At 43.9% G+C, this 19387-nt stretch overlaps 1 protein-coding gene across 1 annotated transcript; it reads right to left on the reverse strand.

Annotated features, from left to right (window-relative positions):
• Positions 1 to 1464: 1464 nt before the first annotated feature.
• On the reverse strand, positions 1465 to 19147 carry adamts15b (ADAM metallopeptidase with thrombospondin type 1 motif, 15b). The gene is made up of 8 exons (XM_086142820.1): positions 17952 to 19147; positions 14172 to 14304; positions 10108 to 10275; positions 6783 to 7066; positions 6522 to 6699; positions 6226 to 6401; positions 5694 to 5869; positions 1465 to 4901 (listed from the first exon to the last, which is right to left on the reverse strand). Exons 1-8 carry the CDS (start codon positions 18870 to 18872, stop codon positions 4127 to 4129), a joined length of 2811 nt encoding a protein of 936 aa, XP_085998946.1. The 5' UTR covers positions 18873 to 19147; the 3' UTR covers positions 1465 to 4126.
• Positions 19148 to 19387: the final 240 nt, after the last annotated feature.

The following is a 19387-nucleotide window of genomic DNA, read 5'->3' on the forward strand; positions in this document are numbered from 1 at the left end:
CCAGCCGGGATTGGGAGAGAGCCATGCAATCCATAGGGTCACATATAAAAACACACAACTATTCACTCCTTTTAACACATCCTGGCAATTTAGCATCTCCAATGAACCAATGCATTACTTTGGATTTTGGTTGGAAAGTGTAGAACCCAGAGGTTCCCCACACAGACATGGGGGGGAATGTGCAAAAGGAAAACAGAAATACCCCTGTGAGGAGGGAATGCTAAAGCTCTCTCCTTCCTTATGTGTGTGTGTGTATATATATATATATATATATATATAAAATGTGTGTGTGATGATATGTGTGCATGTATATATGTATGTACATTTATCTATGTATGTCTGTTTGTATGCATACGCTTATGTGTATGTATATGTGTTTGATGTATATGCATATATATATCTATATTAAGAAGTCCATTTTACAAAGCACCTGCCGGTCACAAACCTTAATGAAATGTGAGTGTCATTCGCATCTAATTTCACGTAAAATGTCACTAAAGTCCTTTCCACTCATCTGGGAACGGACTTTAAAACATCCTTTTTTTTTTTTTTTTTTTAAACGATTTCCTTGGCCGTAACAACACTCACCAGTCTATCCACATCTGAGACGTTTAATGAGCAGCTGGCATGTTTATAATAAAGCCGAGACTAAACAGTCTAGTCCAGTCAGGAAGGTTTACCTGGATTATTTACTCTGCAGTCGGCCGCCGTTTCAAACATAGAGCTGGAAGAAAGTCGAAGCAAGTGACAAGACTAAGTGCTATTTCTTATATCCTAATATCCTTCACTAATAGCGCACACTTATTATCAAGACAATATAATCGACGGTGACATCTTGTATTCGAAAAAATTGTGCATTTGGACCCTCGAGAGTCAAAAACCCTCAGGACGAGGCTGTCCAACTCTGTGAGTCATCTGTCCGACAATGCTTTTTCAGCGGGGCGTGTTGTTATAGCGCAGCTGGGACGGCGGAGCTTGAATCAGCAGAATACCAAAATGGATGAATGAATGTGGTCTCGTCGGCAGTCACGCTTTAGCCGGGGGGGGGAAGAGGGGGTTGCTGAGGTATCAGGGCTGTCTCATCTCATGTGATGGAGGACTGCGTGGCGCAGCGGAAACCGCTGTAACGGACACCGCCGGGGTGACGGCACTGTCACGCCGAGGAATCTGCATACATTTGTGTTCATATACGTACTTTATTTTATACAGCTAGATGAATGTATACATAGTATACAATACAAAAAGACAACTGATAAGAAAAAAAACATTACCTGTACAAGATGTGGAAAGGAATAACTGTACAATACCACCTTTTTAGATGGTAATTGGTTCCCCTGGACCGAGACAGGCATGACGTGAAGTACTTTTTGAAGAACATCGGTATCAGTCAGTTACACATCCTTGATTACGGATCCAGATCTGTCATCACTCCGCATTTGACACGATCCAGGCCTTTTTTTTGTGTTGTTTTTTTTTTTTTCTTTTAATCAGGAATGTTCAAATCAAAAGTCTCCATCTCTTAAATTCCTGTCTGCTAAGGTCACGGATACGGTCTCCCTTCCGTCTCCTCCGCAGACGATTTCATCCGTCTGTCGACATCGTAAACACGTTCGTCGGGTAGTGCGTCACGGCGCTTCGAAACACAAGGCGTGGTAACAAAACTGGACCTCTGAGAATGCACTGAAAGTTTTCATAGATATTTAGAAGAACGCTATTGAGAAAATACTGGGGTCTAAATGACTCCAAATATTTGTCCTGCATCCGCTTGTCACTGCCTACTGCAATCTGACATTAGTCCGAGGGAGACCGAGCGACGGCTGTTTTTAGGCATATGTTCCCTTTAATTTCACCACGTGGCTCACACTAAAAGTAAGCATATTCTGCACTACATAAGTGGCAGACTTTTAAGAATACCATGTGGGTATATTAACTAACTATATCAAGTCTGATGGTTGGTTTGTCGTCGTAGATGAGAGGTAATGAAGCTGCTGAGCTGAAGAAAGGCAAAAGGTTGTGGTGACAGAAGAGCTGACAGCAGCTCATAAGCATTTACTCAGCCCATGTGACAATTCCGCTGAATAATAAATTGATATTCCATCAAGAAAATAGACATACGAATAATAAAACGGCCGGTAAAGGGTGGATTAATGTCTATAAATGGCTACAATACAGAGCTGCCTCTACTAATTTCTATCCATATTTACTTTCTTGATTAATCTTTGGTCCACAAAAATAGCAAAATCATTAAACTGCAACTTTCCGGAATTGAAAATTACCCGCCGAGATGTCTGATATATCAAACTATATAAATCTTGAATATTTTCCATTTTATATTATATACAATACTGCAAAGTGCCCGAGTCTGAGCCGGAATCATTGAGGATCGTGCATGGAAAATAACATCAACAATTAATAAGTTATCAACACTTTCACAGAACACAGTTATCAATTGCCAAAAGGAAGGACTGATTGGTCGAAATCAAGTGAAGTGCCGAGCTAAATTGTGTATTCGGTTCAAATGAGATCGTCTGGAGAAGTCGATCATTTTTATCCTCCGTCTTTTTCTGTTTTAATCCGAGGAGCTGATGCAGGTTCATTTCCAGAGCTCCCACTCTGTCACACCTCCTGCCACGATAAACATATTTTAACAGGCTTTATTTGAGGTAAATAGCTAACAAAAACATAATAATGACCTATATATGCGGGCCGTCATCGACACCATGCCTTAACAGTTTTCAGCTTTGCTGAACCGCCCTCTGTGCCATCAGTTGTGTTTTCCCCTGCGGGCTATAAAATGTAATAAAAGCAGTTTCTCGCTAATGATGCCTAATTTGTGCTCTGCCTGACATAGCTGTCTGGGCTAAACTAGATGAAATATATGTTGCAATGAATGTCTCAGAAGGCGCTCTCCGGTTTTATTTTATCTATCTTATGGACCCAAGTAGTGCCTATGTAGAATATGTGGATATTCATTTTGGCAATTAAAATTCAAGATCACTTCAGAAGCAAAGCAGATAATTGTTTCACAGGTACCGTGAAGTTCTTCGGGTCGTCCTTGCGAAGGGACGCCCAGAAAGACTAAGGCTCTGCAGAAGGTTACAACTCTTTGGTAGCAGTGAACCACTTTGTGACGTGTTGGTTTGCTTAAATCTGGCTGCAACATTAAAATGGTCTACATTCACTGCAAAGGGCAGATATCCCATGATGTTTATGCTTCAATGTGGTTCCAACTAAACAGTTATTTGTCACAGAAAAATTATTTTGGTCACAAGTGAAATTCAAGGATTCCAATATGTACTTAGGAAGACAACGTCGAACCGATGGTATTGATCATTTTGTCATTCGGGTGGACTGGGAAGCACCAAAAAAACAATTCTCAAGTTAAAGAGAATGGATGGCAATATGACAGAATGCTGATTTTCATTAAAACACACACACACATGCGTGCACACACACACACACACACACACACACACACACACACACGCACACATACACACAATAGTTTGACAGCAGCCAATGAACAGGAACAACAAAAACAACGACCACATAAAAAAGAAATGAATCGTTTCAGGTTGAATGTTGCAGATACAGTACTGCGTTTCACATTTCCATGAGTTCATCACCAGAATGGGACTAGTGTCAATTCACAGGTGAGATGTTGGCTTCTCATGACAGCAAAATGTTGAAGCTGACTCTCACAGTCCTCCCATTATTTTTTTTTTCTCCATTTGTCCTGAACCTTTATTTCCCCTCTCATTTTGGAACCTCATCCCACACATACCAGAGAATTAAAATACGTAAGCAGATGCATATGTCCTGGAAGAGGTAGACACTCCGCAGTCCAATCTGCTACTGATGATTTGACAGTTAAGGGTGAGGCGGCTTTTCTTGTCTCTTTCCAAAGCAGATGTCTCTGTCTTTTTGAGCACGGAGGAAGACCCTCTCTGTCTCCCTTGAATTTGTTTAGTTAGGTACACGCTCCTTGCGGCAGGCTTTATGTAGATGTGCTTTGCCCCGACGAAAAAAAAACAAAACAAAACAAAAAACATTCAATCATGACCGTGATGACCGTTCCACGCGATCTTATCTCTTCGACCACCTGGAATTGTTTGCATTTGTAACTCTAGCATGGCCTTAGATTGCAGAGGTCCAGTTCTTGAGGCTTCCTCTTTCCAGAGCAGTGGTCTCTGGGTAGACTCAGACCGTTGTCGGTCACACACCGCACCAGGCGCCTTTTAAAGCCTCTTCCACAGGTCTTGGAGCAGTGAGACCAGGTGCCCACGTCCCACAGGGGACACGGATCCCCACATGCTCTCACCGCTAACGGCTTGTCAGAACTATCGCAGTCCGCTGCAGGAGCCCCTTCCTTACTCTGGCACTGCACTAGCCTCTTCTGCATACCGCTACCACAAGTCACCGTGCAAGCATCCCAGTTTCCTGTCGCCCAGTGGCTGACCGGCCTTTTCCCCATTAGCTGCTTCTTGGCTTCCACTTTATTATCCTTCAGTATGCTATTCTGCGCCGCGTGGCTTTTCTCCTCCTTCCGTAGAGTCTTCTCTTCCTTGCTCTCCTTGGAAATATAGAAGGAGTAGCGCACCCTGGGGGGAGTCATCTTCCCAACTGAGAGCACCTCCACTGTCAGAGACTCCTGCAAGGGTCTGATGGCCTGGATAATCTCTACAGATGTGGAGGTGCCGCTGTAGCGCAACAGGCTCCCCCGCACTAGCAGGTCCCGCTCCACGGCCGATACCACATAGTTGCCATTCAGCAGGTACTTTCCGTGCTTGTTCTTTAACGCCAGGTAGTTTTCGTCGCCGACCATTCCTCGATAGCCGCGCTGACGGATGTCGATGTTGGCAGCTCCGACGGGCAGCGTCACCACGAAGTTGTAGCCATGACTGGGAAAGCGGGGAGATAGCATGTATTAAGGTTAAATTGCCAATCCCTGGGGAGGTTTTTTTTTTTTTCATATTACAGTTAATTGACTGATGTGGTTTATTACGACATTTCTTTGTGTTCGGATGAGCGTCCTGCGTCAAGTAGACACCTCATGCACTTCCATTGTTGGTCACATACATTATACATGTGCGTAAACTGACAGCTCACTAATCATGAAGTTGATCACACAACATACTGTCTGTAAGTTAAAAATAATTCATTTTGCAGGTACTGTCAGCAGGTACCGTTTGCTCATCAGGATAAGTGGTTGGGTTTAGCATTCGACCGGATTGACATTGCAATTCCATGCAAATCACAATATAATTATCAATGAGGTAAGATGTTGACAGTATCATTCACAATACCAACATTGTTCCTACTGTCTTGTTTTTAACATAATCCTACCTCTTCTTCTCTCTGTTAGAATAAAGAAAAAACGTCTCTGCGGAAAAATCTCGCTTGCTAGCTAATGATATAATTGTTTTGAATGAGGCCCCAATTTGTTATTCTTTTTTTAATATCATCAGTCTTTCTTATTTAACATGTATTACAAAATACATTCCCGTAATGTTGTGTCTTTTCCACCCCATTTACCACAAGTAATAATTCATTGTCAATGAATAAGTGTCAGAGGTTCTTATTCATCTACTGATTCCAAAGTACAGTTGTGATTCTCATTTTGAAGACGAAGAAGAAAGAAAGAAACCTAGACTTAATCGACAACTACTCAAATGTTTGGAGAAACTCCTTACATGGGTTTGGTGAACATTCCTGAGACTTTCTTGCAGCCCTGGTTGTCGCCGCCGCAGACACCGCACTTGTCGAACTTCTTGTTCGAGTCAAGTTTCCCGTCGCATCCGGCCTTGATGCATCTTCCCTGGACACATACAGCCGTGGTGTCCGGGGAGCAGGGGGTCCCATCTACAACCTGGAAGTGGCGGGAGGGGCGTGAAGATCGCTAATCTTTTATCTTCAACTTATCTCGTATGAAAATATGACATCAAACATAGGAAAGAGTACAGCTTTACCGAGTACATTAAAGTTAGCATGTTTCTTTGTTTAAATCTTAAATAACTGCTTACAAGCCACATCAGTGAAGTGAAACTGTCCCTTTACACCTCATCTTTGCACGATAACTTGTATTTCGTCTCTTCTTTTGGAGAAAACCCATCTATTTCTCTTTCCTGTGCGTCCAATCAGTGTGATTTATCATTTACCATTGAATTCAATAGCATTTTCACAATTGGAAAATTACATGGGTCAAATTTTAAAGTCAGCATATACCTTTGGAGCTAGGACGTAGAAGTATCCTGTCCCGTTGGCACGGCAGATGAGTTTGCATTTATCCTTGGGTGAGATACCGGAATATTTGGGGACCCAGACCACAGAAGGGCCCAGTCGGTTGGTGTTCAGGTTGAGTCCGTTGAAGGCCTCGCACTGTTCTTCCCGGAAACTCTTACCTAGATGCATAAAACAGCTCAAAATGTGCCAACGAAAGTGCGATCTCCCCACCGTGGTTTAACTTGTCACGGCGTATTACTTTTGACTGCGTGAGTGTGCGGAACCGGAATGTGGCGTACCTGTCTCAAGGCAAGGGTTCAGATTGCAAGAACGATATTTGATACGAAGGCCGTAGCAGTATTTGCCACCATTCTCAGGTACGGGGTTGTTACACTCCCTCCTGGCCAGCTGGACGCCTCCGCCGCAGCTCCGGGAACAGTCTCCGAATGCACCCCACTTCCCCCAACGCCCGTCCACCTGTGTGATCGGGGAAAAAAAAAACGTCAGTCAATCAGTTCATCATAGACCATTTCAAGCGCCGTCTTTAGAGAATATCTCACCTTCACATGCATGGTGGTGTTCTTATCAGCGCACACCCCTCGGTAGCAGACCTTGCCATTGCCGCAGCCGGTGCCGTCCGCCCAGGGAAAGTGTCTGGTTTGGCAGACGAGCTGTCCGCGAGCCTTCCCGGTGCACCACAACTTGGAGCAGGGCTGCATGTAGGGGCAGGGCTTGGAACCGGGACCGAAGGCCAGCTCGCACTGACGATGTAGGCTGTAGCTGGAGCCAGGCAGGTTGTCTGAGAGCGCCAGCTGCTTCTGAGGCTGATCCAGCAAGCAGTCTCCTATAATTGAGAAAAAAACAAAACAAAAATGCAATTCTGTGAGATCAAACAGCTGCCTTCACTCACACAGATATTAAAAAAAAAAAAAACAAGCGTTCAAACATTTTTTTTACGTGAAGGCAGAATGGCGATGAAATCTTAAATCCCGTCCAATCAATAGCCCTCTGGTCAACTTTGGTTAAAATTGTCACAAACGGAAAAGTCTGAGATATTTAACACGCAATAGCCCGTCATCAAACATCTGTAGTACGCATGCAGTACATGGAAATCATGTCACAATAATTCAATGGACTATGGGTGTAAGAGTGGCCCATTTCAAGATAAATCTGTCTCAGTGTTTGTCCAGCACATCTGGCTCAATAACTCACCAATGGAAAAAGAACAATTTGAGTTTAATGATCTTTTTCCAATATACAAATCAGTCAATATCCACAGAAGAGCTGCCAGATGATGAACAACTGCAAATGCGGATAGAAAATAAACTCAGCTCTTTTATTAGCATCAATATGGATGCTGAGGGCCCGTAGTGATTATTGCGTTGGCATCAGTTGCTTCTTAGGTAACAGTGCTGTTTATGGAAATGCATGGACCACAACAAAGTGTGTGTTTGAATGTGTGTGTGTGTGTGTGTGTGTGTGTGTGCACTGTCCAATTTTAAGTCAACAATTATAAATAATGAGCATGTTTCTCTTATACATTTCCAGTGAATTGCCAGGAATACCTTTAAGGCATCACAAATGTTCGTAAGTGTTTACAAAAGCACTCTTCACAACGTTTTCAGCGTCTTCCTAGTCATGTTGTCGGATGTCCGGGGTTTGAAAATTGGCAGCGAAGAATTCCCAGAAATCTATCCGGCGGCGTTTGACGTAACCCGGGTTTGATAGCACGCCGCCGCGAAGGATAACTTGACAGTAGGGACGTCATACATTTTAGTTTATCAAGACTGAGTTGTCTAGATGTTCTAAATCTGGCATTTCACAGCTCCGAAGTCCAAAGAGATGTAACTGTCTCTTTTCGGCTTAACGCCGCACTTTGTTCCACATCTGGTTTCTCCTGCTCCTGCTTGCTGTTTGTTGCCGAGTGTGTTTTCATCCACCGGGTATTAAAACAGTTAAGTTGCAGCTGGACACATAAACAGCTGTAAAGTTCATTGACAGATAAACATTCATCTGGAAAATCTGTGAAATCCGCGAGGAACCACACAGTATCTGCAGTTGTATAACTACAAATTCTGCCTTCTTAATTTGATATTAGATTAAATAGGATTAGATTAGATTACAAGGACATGACAACAAAAATGCAATATCATATTTTAAAACACTTGTAGAGGTAGTAGCCTTGGCGAGCTGTTGATATACCCATTTCCAGCTTCAGATATATGAATCTGGCATTCCACAGTATCTCAACATCATTTATTAAACCTACATGGAAAAATATTTAGATGTTTTTTTTCTTCTCCAATCTTATCCTGTGTCATTGGTCTTTTGAGTTACCGCAAGCCCGTCTTCTTCACTATCTCTAAGACCGCTTCCTTAATGCTATTCTTGTGCTTCGTCCTCCTCTGGAGTCTGTCAAGGGGCTGCACCCTGAGCATTGGGACCAAAGCCGCACCCAGCAGCATTTGGCCCTAATTTGGGACATTTTTGGCACTTGTTGCTTCAGTTACAGCACTGGCAAGTGTTGCATCGGCCAGATGTGGCCCAAACGTAATGAGTGAGGCTTGACTTTGGTCAGATGTGGACCACATGATGCGGGACTTGTGGCTAAGTTCAGGCAAAAACAGCCAAACGGTCCTGAGTCCACTGTTGGCTGTTAGAGGACTGAAACCGCGGGTCACATCAAGGTTGACATCAATCCATTCATTTTAAAAACAGAAAGGTATGTTTAATGAGTAAAAAGAAATGGCTATCTTGGTCAGAAACGCCAGAATGATTCCTCAAAGTGCAAAAACAATAATGGCGGCGAATATAAAGGGGTAATATTCTTGCTAGTCAGTTTATATTGTGTATTTGCAAGTGTATTTGCAGTCTCTATGTCCTCTATTGTAAGTCGCTTTGGATAAAAGCATCTGCCAAATGTAATGTAATGTAATATATTCATAGTATTTCAGCATTGCGCAAGTATTTTTAGGTAAACACATCTAAAAATGCTTGTGCAATGCTAAAATGCTATTAATATAACCGTGGAGAAATTTCCTCTTTGCAATTAACCCATCATGGATGAACCATGAGCAGTAAGCGCTGGTGGACCAGTTACGTGTTGTGTGTTGTGAGGATTAACAAAGGATAAATTACTCTTGCTAGTTTATATTCTTGGCATTTTAGCATTGCACAAGTATTTTTAGACATGTTTAACTAAAAATACCAGAGCCTTACTTTTTCATATCAGTGGTCAAATAAAAAAAAAAAAAAAGAATAACAGGTCTCTTACCTATCCTGACCTTAGTTCAATAACAATTTTCTCTTTTATTGGAATGATCGATATGATGAACTTGGTCTTATGTAGTTTGGGGGTTACTGCTTTTTATCAAAACAAATCAAAAACAGTCACAGTGTACTTGCCGTATGGATTGGAAATCGAGAATTAGACATATTTCATCTTTGTAAATAAAAACAATGGAGGTGTTCATTCTTGATGCGTCAATATCAAATCTGAGATTTACTCCCAAGTTATTGCATTGCAAATGCATTTTGAAAATGTTTCTTAAAAAAGTGCGTCCACTTCAGCTAAAACTACTTTGACTTTTCTATACCATGACCCACTTTTATCGCACCCGTTTCCCCCGGAGGATATTTTTCCATTCGTCAGAGCAAATCATAAGACGAACTACGTCTAAACATGTGACATGTTTTGTTTACATCAGCGGCCGTTTACTTCCAAGTTAAATATCAAATCGAAATCACCAAATCAATGGTGGCAAAGGGAGCGCGGGTCTGCTTTTCGCAAGTACAATTAGATTACAACCAGCTGAGAACACGTAGTCTGGACAGAATTAGCGGTCCTTCTACGTCCATAGACATATACAGGAAGTGTTTACTCACCATGACCTCTGTCCAGGAACTCGGTAATGATGGCTGCGCTGCACACAGACCAGGGCCGACTCCTGTCAATCTGAATCAGCGTTGGAGACATCATGTGGTTGTCCTTAAGCTTCCCGAATACCTCTTCACACGCCTTCACATTGTCATGGGGCATGTTGAAGACGTGGCCTAGAGGGGACGAGGGTGGGGGGGGGGGGGGGGTTGAAGAGACAGGGAACATGACTTGTACCTTTTTTAATTGCACATGAGCGTTTGTAAAACATGAGTAGGTGCTGGGGTTAGGACTCCAAGGTGATCAGCGTGACATTTTAAATTCTACTTTTTCGACCGCGTGTCACCACATCACCTTGGCAGGACGAGCTAAACTTGGACCGATTCGATGCTGATGTCATCGCAGACAGGAATGCGGCTATGCATGGGAATATAAAAGCATGGCACGCGTCCATGTGTTGCACTCCCTCTGACAGGGGAATTCAGTTTCCAAGGAAATTATTCCATTCCTTAAATAAGAACATATACTTTCCAAAACTTCAAAAAAAAAATCTAAACTGTGGTTTCAGTGTGTTCAATCATAGCGCAGGATCATTTTAAGGGGAGATTGTGTAATTACTTAACATATATTAGGAGGCGGTAAACCTATGCCTCTCTTGGGGCCTTGGGAGTTAGCCTAGATGGGCATCTGGTCTCAGGCAGGGGCTCTGCTTGTTTTACAGTCATCTCAATCACCGCTTGTTGAAACAAGTATCACTGGCTGAATTAAGAGGATTAGATTAACACAAGGTTTTCCGTCGCACGAGTCGGATTACCTCGGCTAAGACGTCGAAGAGTTTAGCAGCTTTCTCCCTTACTTGAGATTAACACAGGTATTTTGCAAATGTAGCAAAGCTGCGAAAAAGCTGTCGAACTTGAACGAGATTACGCTCTCAGCGTCGGTTATTCGTGATTTATCGCATTTGGTGTTGGACTGAAGTTAAAGGTGGGAAACCATTGCATAAACATCCGTACAAAACAATTAACTCTGTATCTGCTTTTAATTTAGCCAGCAAGTCAGCAAACAGAGCGGGGAGGCGAAGGATGCAATTTCAAAAATATCTCGAAATCATTCTATAAGTGCCATTTGTATGAAAAACTGATTAAAATATAAGCAAAGGTCTAACATGTGGGTTAAGTCAGAAGCTAGAACCAGTGCGTGGTTAGCGTAGCAAAAGTGTGATACAAGAGACAACTCGATGCGGTGCTCTTGTGCGATAAAGATGGGGATTTACGTCTCCAAAGTTGTTATCCTGCAGATCGGCACTAAAAAAAACGACAGAGGGCATACCAGATGCGCGTCTTCATCGAAGCAAAGACTTTCCAAAATAGCGTATGGGTTGAGTTGAGCCGAGGTCCTTGTATCCAGGAGCACACTTGGCAACTTCCATCTTTGCATATTTATTTGGTCGCTCCGGTAGAGTGCAAATGTAAAATCGAACTTGATAACGCGAAAAGTAATCATGAATGCTGCTTGAAAAGTCACTAAAATCCCGCCAAATTATGTAATGCGCTAATTATCAGATTTGTGATGTCGCGTGTCAAAGGGCATTCTGCCTTATTTCAGACGCCATCTGGATGCTTCTGCTGCCTTCCACTGTTTTATTACCTGACAATGGAGACTGAAACCGACTCTCAAAAGTTGACATGCTAACCTGCGTCCACTTCCGAGCCCAGATTGGACGCTCATTGCCTGAATCATGTTTTTGACTTTGATAAAACGGCCTGTGATTTCAGCTACTTAATGCAAAACTGATTAAATAAGAGAAAGAAAAAGGTTTGTTGGCTGCGTGACTTGCAGGTTTTAATTTGGAAGTGTAAATGTTAAGATATCGGAACACGCCTTGTCATTTCCTGAGCCTGAGAGCTACTAAAATCAATATTACTGTCCCTTTGTTATTGCGGTGGGTGGAAAGTCCGTCATGGGAAAAAATGCAAAGGCTTTTTCCCCTTGTGTAAACGCTTTTTTTAATCTGCTCATGATTTATCAAGAGACTCTTTTCTTTTGTCCCTCACATATTCGTGTTTTCTCATGTTTCTAATTTGCTGTCCCTCTCAGCGCAGGCTTTCTTGCACAGGCTTTTTCTTAATATGGGAGCTACCCATCTACCCGCCACAGCTCCGCAATCGGTGGTTCCTTTTGTGTAAATCTGTCTTTAAATCAGCGAGCTCTTCCACCTGCCGGCATTAATCCTACTACTCTGTCTTGATTAAGTGTTATATGAAATCTGTGCACATCCAATTATATGCGCCGTACTTGAGATGCTGCTCCCATGTGATGTCAGTGCAATCCATCTATTTTTTTTTTTTGGGACAATCATCAAGGAGGCCGGAAGGCTGCCACTTCTGTAACAGCCCCTCTGACACTAACTGGACACGTGCACAGAAGTTCGGCGGTCAGTAGCAGGGCAGCACGAGGAACACAGTTTAGGCTCATCATAAATATTTGACACTTATTCGGCAAAACAGAAACTCTTCCCTAAAATGCCAACCTTGTCCGAATGGCAAAGTCGTGGAAGCTCGCTAAGGATCAGCCTGCTTCTTGGGCGTGCTTCGCCTGGAGGGTATGACCGAATTTAAGAAAAAAAAAAAGTAATGGAAAACATAGCGTGGCGCAGTCTGCTGCAACACAGGGGCTATTTTTATTTAAGTTTTCCTCATTATTTAATCCTTTGGCCACATTTAACACGAACACCTGACGTGACGTAAGGAAAAGCACAAATACGATTTACTTGAAATTTCAGCGTCTGTTCTGTTGGTGTAAAACCAACAAAAAAAAACAAGGTGTTGCGTTTAAGACGGAGCACCTTCTTTTTGATTAAGAGTTGCCATACGCAAGATGCTGTGGTGACATCGGCAGACACTCATGCCTCTTGCATCTGCCAGCGTTGCAACTATGGCGTTGAGCGTAGATCGCAAAAGCAGCCTAAGGGATTCTGGAGACCCTCTGGTTTTAATTCCGCCCATCTAATTAGGAACTGATTTAAAAATGGAACATAAATGCCATTCATTAGCTGTTAGGATTGAAAGCCACCGATGCCATACGATCAGTTCTGAGCCCCGTGGCTATATTTATCACCACGCATCTTGCAAAGCCCCCTTGTCCGGTTGGTTTCCATACTGATTATCCATGTTGATGTCTGTCAAGATTAACTGAAGGAATCCTTTAAAATTCAAGCTGAGCTTATATCCACCCCCTCCCCCTGGTTTTAGGCTCAATGCGGTCCCAAACAGGGGCGTGGGAGGTTTGTAAACCACACGTGAGGGTGGTCCACGGCCCAAGATGGGTCCCAAGTCGGGAGAGTGATTGTAACTTGTGACCTAATTGTGCAAAAGTGCAACATTTGGATTTTTTTTTTTTTCCATTTTTTGAATACATGCACAGTCAAACTACATATCTTGTCATATTGTGGCGTCTGAGTTGACTATATCAGAGAAACTCACCGGTGTAATCGGGTGATCATTTCCAGTTTGCAGTGGTAAATTTTCTTTAGTTATCTCAAGTCATCGTTTAAAAAAAAAAAAAAAGGAAGAAAGGAGCAGACGTTAAACTAATCAGAAGAGTAAAGAAAAAAACAACAAAACTCTAACTGACTTCTTTGGATTTCATTAGAAACGTCATGAATTTAGTGTTGTGACAGAGTCACAAAAACAAAAAACGATTGAGTCGCCTACAAAAAAACAAACAAAAATCAGACGGTCTCTTTTTTTATCTCTTAAAGAAAAAGCATTTCAGATCAGCGGTACTGTGTGAGGTTTCCGAAGCGCTCCTCCGATGCGGAGAGAATGTATAATTAGATAATTCCTTTTTTTTTCTCAGACCCCTTGAATATCTCTATACTTAGTTATACCCATGCTTGGACAAAAGAATGTAAATTGTTATAATAAAACTATTTTTACAAGGGTTACGGTACAACCCAATTTTTTTTTATTTTTTTTTCTCTCCACTAGACTTGCACGCCGGCCCCTGGATGTGAATCCTTAGTCTTTGCCGATCAGAAACACGTTGGTCGATGACGGGCCAGCTTTCTTACCGAGTTCATGGGCGGTCGTGAAGGCCGAGGGCAGACCATCGTCCTCGATGACGGAGCAGCTCCTCTTCGGGTCGCACATGGTCCCGACATCGGCCATCCCCAGTGTGTCGCAGGTTGTGGCCCCGCAAAGATCCTGGTGACCCAGAGACATTTGTGTTTTTTTTTTTTTGTGAAAAGCTTTGAATCTGCTCCAAATCGAATCCGTGTTCCAGCTATGTTTTGTGGAGCTGCGTTCTGAGTGCCAGAATGAACGGACCATGAAAGGCACTTAATGCAAAGCACATGGGATTCTGCTTTGCTTATTCCTACTTTGTTCTCAACATATATTGACGCAAGGTCAGGACGAATGGCCTCTTGGTTTCGGAGATCAAAAAAGAGTTTGGGTGGAGGGGAGGAACAAAAAAAAAAGGCATGCCCCCTGTACTACACCCATGGATTTCCATGCATACTACTTATACTACCAATCTTTTATAATTGCAGTTAATTGGTCATATCAGGTCTCACGTGTGGACGTGTCAGCCAAGTGTTTTCTTTGAATCATCATTAACATTGCTGTTGAATGACTGTAAAGTGAGTCCACCTGGCTGTACTTTAATATTTAGTTTACCTCTGTACGGTACAGTTCAGGTGAAACTGTTATTGGGAAGAGAGGAAAAACAAAGATGGCGCCCGAACCTCGTCCTAAGGTGCCAATCTTCCACCGATTAAGGGGGAGGTATCTCGAGGGATCGTGTTGCAAGATTTCAGGCTCATGGAATCTGGATTGTCATTGGACTTTTAAATCATCTCAACCAAGAACCCTACTTTGGAAAGACCCGCAGGCTGAGCTGCACACTTTCATGTTAGCTCGATGTACTAGCTTAGGTGTGTGATGCCTGAAAACTCAGGCTTCATCCCTTAAAAGACAGAAGAGATGACGCACGCGTCGCAATTTTCATCGATTTTGCTCTTAGAAGAGAACGTGCGGATCGTCTCAGAGTTTCACGTTCAAGTTCGCAAATGAGACTGGAAGCAACGAAACTTGATACGAGTTAGCCTGCGATGCACTTGCTCTCTGTTTGTTTTTGTCTATGAGCAATTGTTCCTCTCATTAAAACAACCGCTGTTAGAAAAGCTGCCGAGGGTCTACACCTGTTCTGATCTTTGCAGGTTTCTCCTTTCTCGTACATTTGGTCTTTCGTTTGTCGTCCGACTCTGTCCCGTGCAACGCCTGAATATGTTCTTGCATCCCATTGGATGCCGGGGTTATCCGATCCTTTGCGGATGACTCTGAGGTGACGAGGGAAAACTGGCAAAAAAAAACATTTTGGGGCTTGTAGCTTCTGTACATTGTTTACAATTTTTTTGTGGAAGCCAATCGCATGTGTGTGCGTGTGTTTGTGTGTGTCTGTCCGAGTTTTCCTGCGACTGCGGAGCACACGTTCGCGGTATGCGCTTTTGGATGCTGTTTATAATATCTCTTGCTTTGTACTGCGAGGGCTGGGTTCAGCTCCCCGGGACGGTCTTGGAATCGGCCGGAGCCAGCAGACAAAATGTTGGGGCTTCCAATGAAACCGCTGGACATCTGGTTCTCCTCTCCTGTTGTTTATAGCTTAGAGTCCAATTAGTAACTTATTTGCATCAAAAGAGTTAATAACATTTCTACAACTTTATCGTATCACATGTTTTATGTGTCGTATGTATCAAGAAATGCCAAAAAAAGTTCTTGTGTGTTTTGCTCGACTTAATCCACACCGATTATTTTCAATCATCGACTCAAAGCTTCTTTTCCCATTTGTTTTTTCCATCAATGGAGAATGTGGCTTTCATTATTATTTGAGGAGTATATATTCAAAATTAAAAAAATATTTAGATTAAATATGTTGACAATCTGTGGGTCACATTGTGTGCTTTTGAAATAATGATATATAGAAATAATATTCTTTCATCATGATCATTTCCTTTATATCTGCTCAGCTTAGTCAATATTATGGTTTAGAGGGATTAGAGGGGCCTTTGGTGTAATGACACCGTAAGTAAGGCGTAATGCAAACACGGCTTACCTGGAAAGTGAAGTCCGAAGTGAAGCCGAATGCAAGTTACGCACAATCGTTATGAATTACGGCTTTATATCTGATATTAGTGGGAATATTCGACCCAACGTCTCCTGGTGCAATCCGTCTCCACATCTTAAGCCGGCGTATCGCCGACGTAACGGATTACATAGCGCTGGTGTTGTTACTGTCACGTGCGAGCGTTGGGTTCACTGTCAGCCCAACTTACATTTTCAACTAGCGCCGAACCTCTGGGTGACCTCTGCTTCAGCCCGCTCTGAAAGTTGAACCGTCATCTGATTTAATTTGCGTAAAGCTCTGCTTTGTCCGTCCTCGGGATTGCGAAACACTCCCCCTCACCCCTCTATTAGAATGGTTCAGCATCACAGGATTCCAGTCAGTAGCCGTTTTATTCACTTTAAACAAAGAGAATTACAACTATTTGGTCAGATTTCAATATGTATTTTTTGCAATAATTATGAAAATATGTTCAATATGTTCATATGGAATCTCTTTCCTTCACTACCACCTTAGTTGGAGAAAAACGGTGAAACTGTCAAAGTTTGGAGTTATTGACATTGCATTTATTACTCTATTTATCTTTTTATTCCCATAACATCAACTGTACTCGTTTTATCTTATTAAGGGAAAAAAAACAGCACCCAGATGTTCACAAGCGATTTTTACCTTTTGTATGAAGAGATGTTTCCCAGCACACGATCTCACTGTCATATTGGTTTCTGTTGTGTGTCTGAGTGTGTGTGTGTGTGTGTGTGTGTGTGTGTGTGTGTGTGTGTGTCGCTATGCACTGAAGCAGCAAGGTAACATATCATCAGTGGACATCTGATGCTTTTGCACGGTGTCATCTCCCTGAACGAAGCCACGGGAGTCAACCGGTAATGCATCATCTCATATCTATGAAGGATTCTTTTGCAGAAATTAAAAAAAAAAAAAGACCACGTTCTTCCACAATCTGGCTTGTTTTATGCTGGTATTCATGTGAGTCACCACAGGACCGGATACTTTTCGAGATATTTTACTTCTGCACGGTACAGTACGGGTAAAACTGTTACTGTGAAGGGAGGAAAAGCAAAGATGGCGCCCACTCCTTGCCCTCAGGTGCCGATCATCCATCGATCACAGGGCGATCCTGTTGCAAGATTTCCGGTTCATGAAACTTATTTGGACTAACCTGAAATCAGAAACTTACTGAGCCGCAGGTTTTGAAGCTAGTTTGATGTACGAGGAAGGAAAGAAGGTACTTTATTTGGTTGGGACAGTGCATGTTCATGAACACACCACATGAGACATGCATGTAAACACACCACTCTGGATTGAAGCCATGAGCTAATTTGCATCGGTTGTCCCACAGTTGCGCTCACAAACACACTCTCATTCATCCTGACCAATTGTACATGTTTTTAGTGGTAGGGGAAACCGGAGTACCCGGAGGAATCGAACCCGGGACCTTCTAGCTGTGAAGCACGAGCACTAACCGTGCTACCCTAGATGCCCACGGATGAAAAATCAGGCATCTGTCATTCAATTCACCCCTTACAAGCACTCCCCTTCACCCCTCTGCAGGATCCCAGCCAGGAGCTGGTCATATTTCAATATCCCACAATGTCATTTTTTTTTTTTTGCCATTTTAGATACAAAACAAAACACGTTCTTCCGTAATCTGGCTTGTTTTATGCTGGCATTGGTGTGAGATTTGTGACACCGTGCCACCCACTCGTCTCCTTACCTGCTTGGTGAACAAAATCGCCGTGTCCCAGTACTCGGGATGCTTGTCGCTGTGTTTATTCAACTTCTTCTGCCAGGAGCAGAAGTTGCGCAGCGTCAGGGCCGCGTTGCCGGAAACCTTGGGTCCTTTGTCGGCCTCGTTTATCACCATGAAGCCCACCACCACTATGTTGATGGAGTTGAGGATGCTGGGGTGTTTGTAGAGCCTTGCCGCCACCGACATCAGGGTCAGGAGGTAGTGCTTCAGGTCGTCGCCGTGAAACCTCGCCATGGATTCGTCGGCCACCACCAGCACCTCCACGAATCTGGGGATGGAGGCGAACCTCTTGGACCTGCCCAGGGTCTCCAGCGCGACGATACCGTCCATCTCCGCGTCCCGCATGTGCTTGTATTTTTCCAGCGACGCGTTAAAGCCGAGATCGGGCGCGACCCCGCATCTGCTGGTGGAGTTACCGCCGGGATGCGCGGCGCGTATCCGCCGGCGGATGACGTGCGTCCCGGTGGACGCGTCCGCATCCGAGGCGGGGGTGATGAAATACTCCGAGCCGTCGTAGAAGAACCCACCGTTGAGACCCTTGCACAGGCTCAGGGCGGCGAAGGAGTCCGGGTCCGAGTTGACGTCCCCGGAGTAGAAGCATCCCCGAAGGTCGGCGGTGGCGTTGGAGCCGCCACCGCCACCGCCGACGCGCGCAAAGACGCCCGTGGCGAGGAACGTAGAATCCGGCGTCAGGTGGAGGTAGAAATCCTGCTTGAACGCGCTCAGCAGGAAAACCACTTGTCTCTCGGCGCGCCGCTGCAGATGTTTGTCGTGTTTTTCCACGCGGACGGGTACGCACAGGTCGACCCCCGTCGCGCCGTGCGTCAGCTTGGCGTGCAGGAGCACTTTGGTGAAAATGAGCAGGGCGCCGACGAGGAGCGCCATGTCTGCGGCGTATCTGTGCAAAGTTCAACCCCCGTCGTGCGTCGTCCTGTGAACAAGTCGTGCGCAATGGCACGGAGGGACGCTTGTCCTGATGATGATTTTTAAAAAAAAACAACTAAGCTCCCTCTTCTTTCCTTCTCATTCCGGCTTCCTTTCCACGCGATGCACCTATTTAATAATAATAATAATATTTTTCCGTCGGTTGCACAGTTTTAAAGTCGCCGCCGCCAGTCGGACGCGCGCAGGAGCAGCTCATTGGTTCACGCGTCCCCGGTTTGTGCGGCAGACCGCAGCCACTTGTATCTCCAAATATTATTGTTGCTGGACGGCATGTGTGACAGGAGCCCGCAGCATCATCACACCCCTCCCACCGCCGCACATACACACACTCACACGCACACACCCGTGCACGCGCGCGGACCGTGCTCTAGGAGACCTTTCAAATCAACTGAGTCTGTATTCACCTGCTTTGTTTTTTGCACATTTCTTCTGAATAAATGCGTAAAAGTGGCACC

Source organism: Fistularia commersonii, chromosome 3, assembly GCF_037954325.1.
Source record: "Fistularia commersonii isolate RoL2024-O1a breed Wild chromosome 3, RoL_Fcom_v1.0, whole genome shotgun sequence".
In the NCBI taxonomy this organism is placed as follows: domain Eukaryota; kingdom Metazoa; phylum Chordata; class Actinopteri; order Syngnathiformes; family Fistulariidae; genus Fistularia; species Fistularia commersonii.

Coding starts and splice junctions, on each gene's coding strand:
- adamts15b (XM_086142820.1), bottom strand. CDS start 18,872: ATGGCGCTCCTCGTCGGCGCCCTGCTCATTTTCACCAAAGTGCTCCTG. Junction 5,870..6,225: donor TCTACGTCCTAGCTCCAAAG/GTATATGCTGAC, acceptor CGCCACTTCCAG/GTTGTAGATGGGACCCCCTG. Junction 4,902..5,693: donor GGAATGTTCACCAAACCCAT/GTAAGGAGTTTC, acceptor CCGCTTTCCCAG/TCATGGCTACAACTTCGTGG.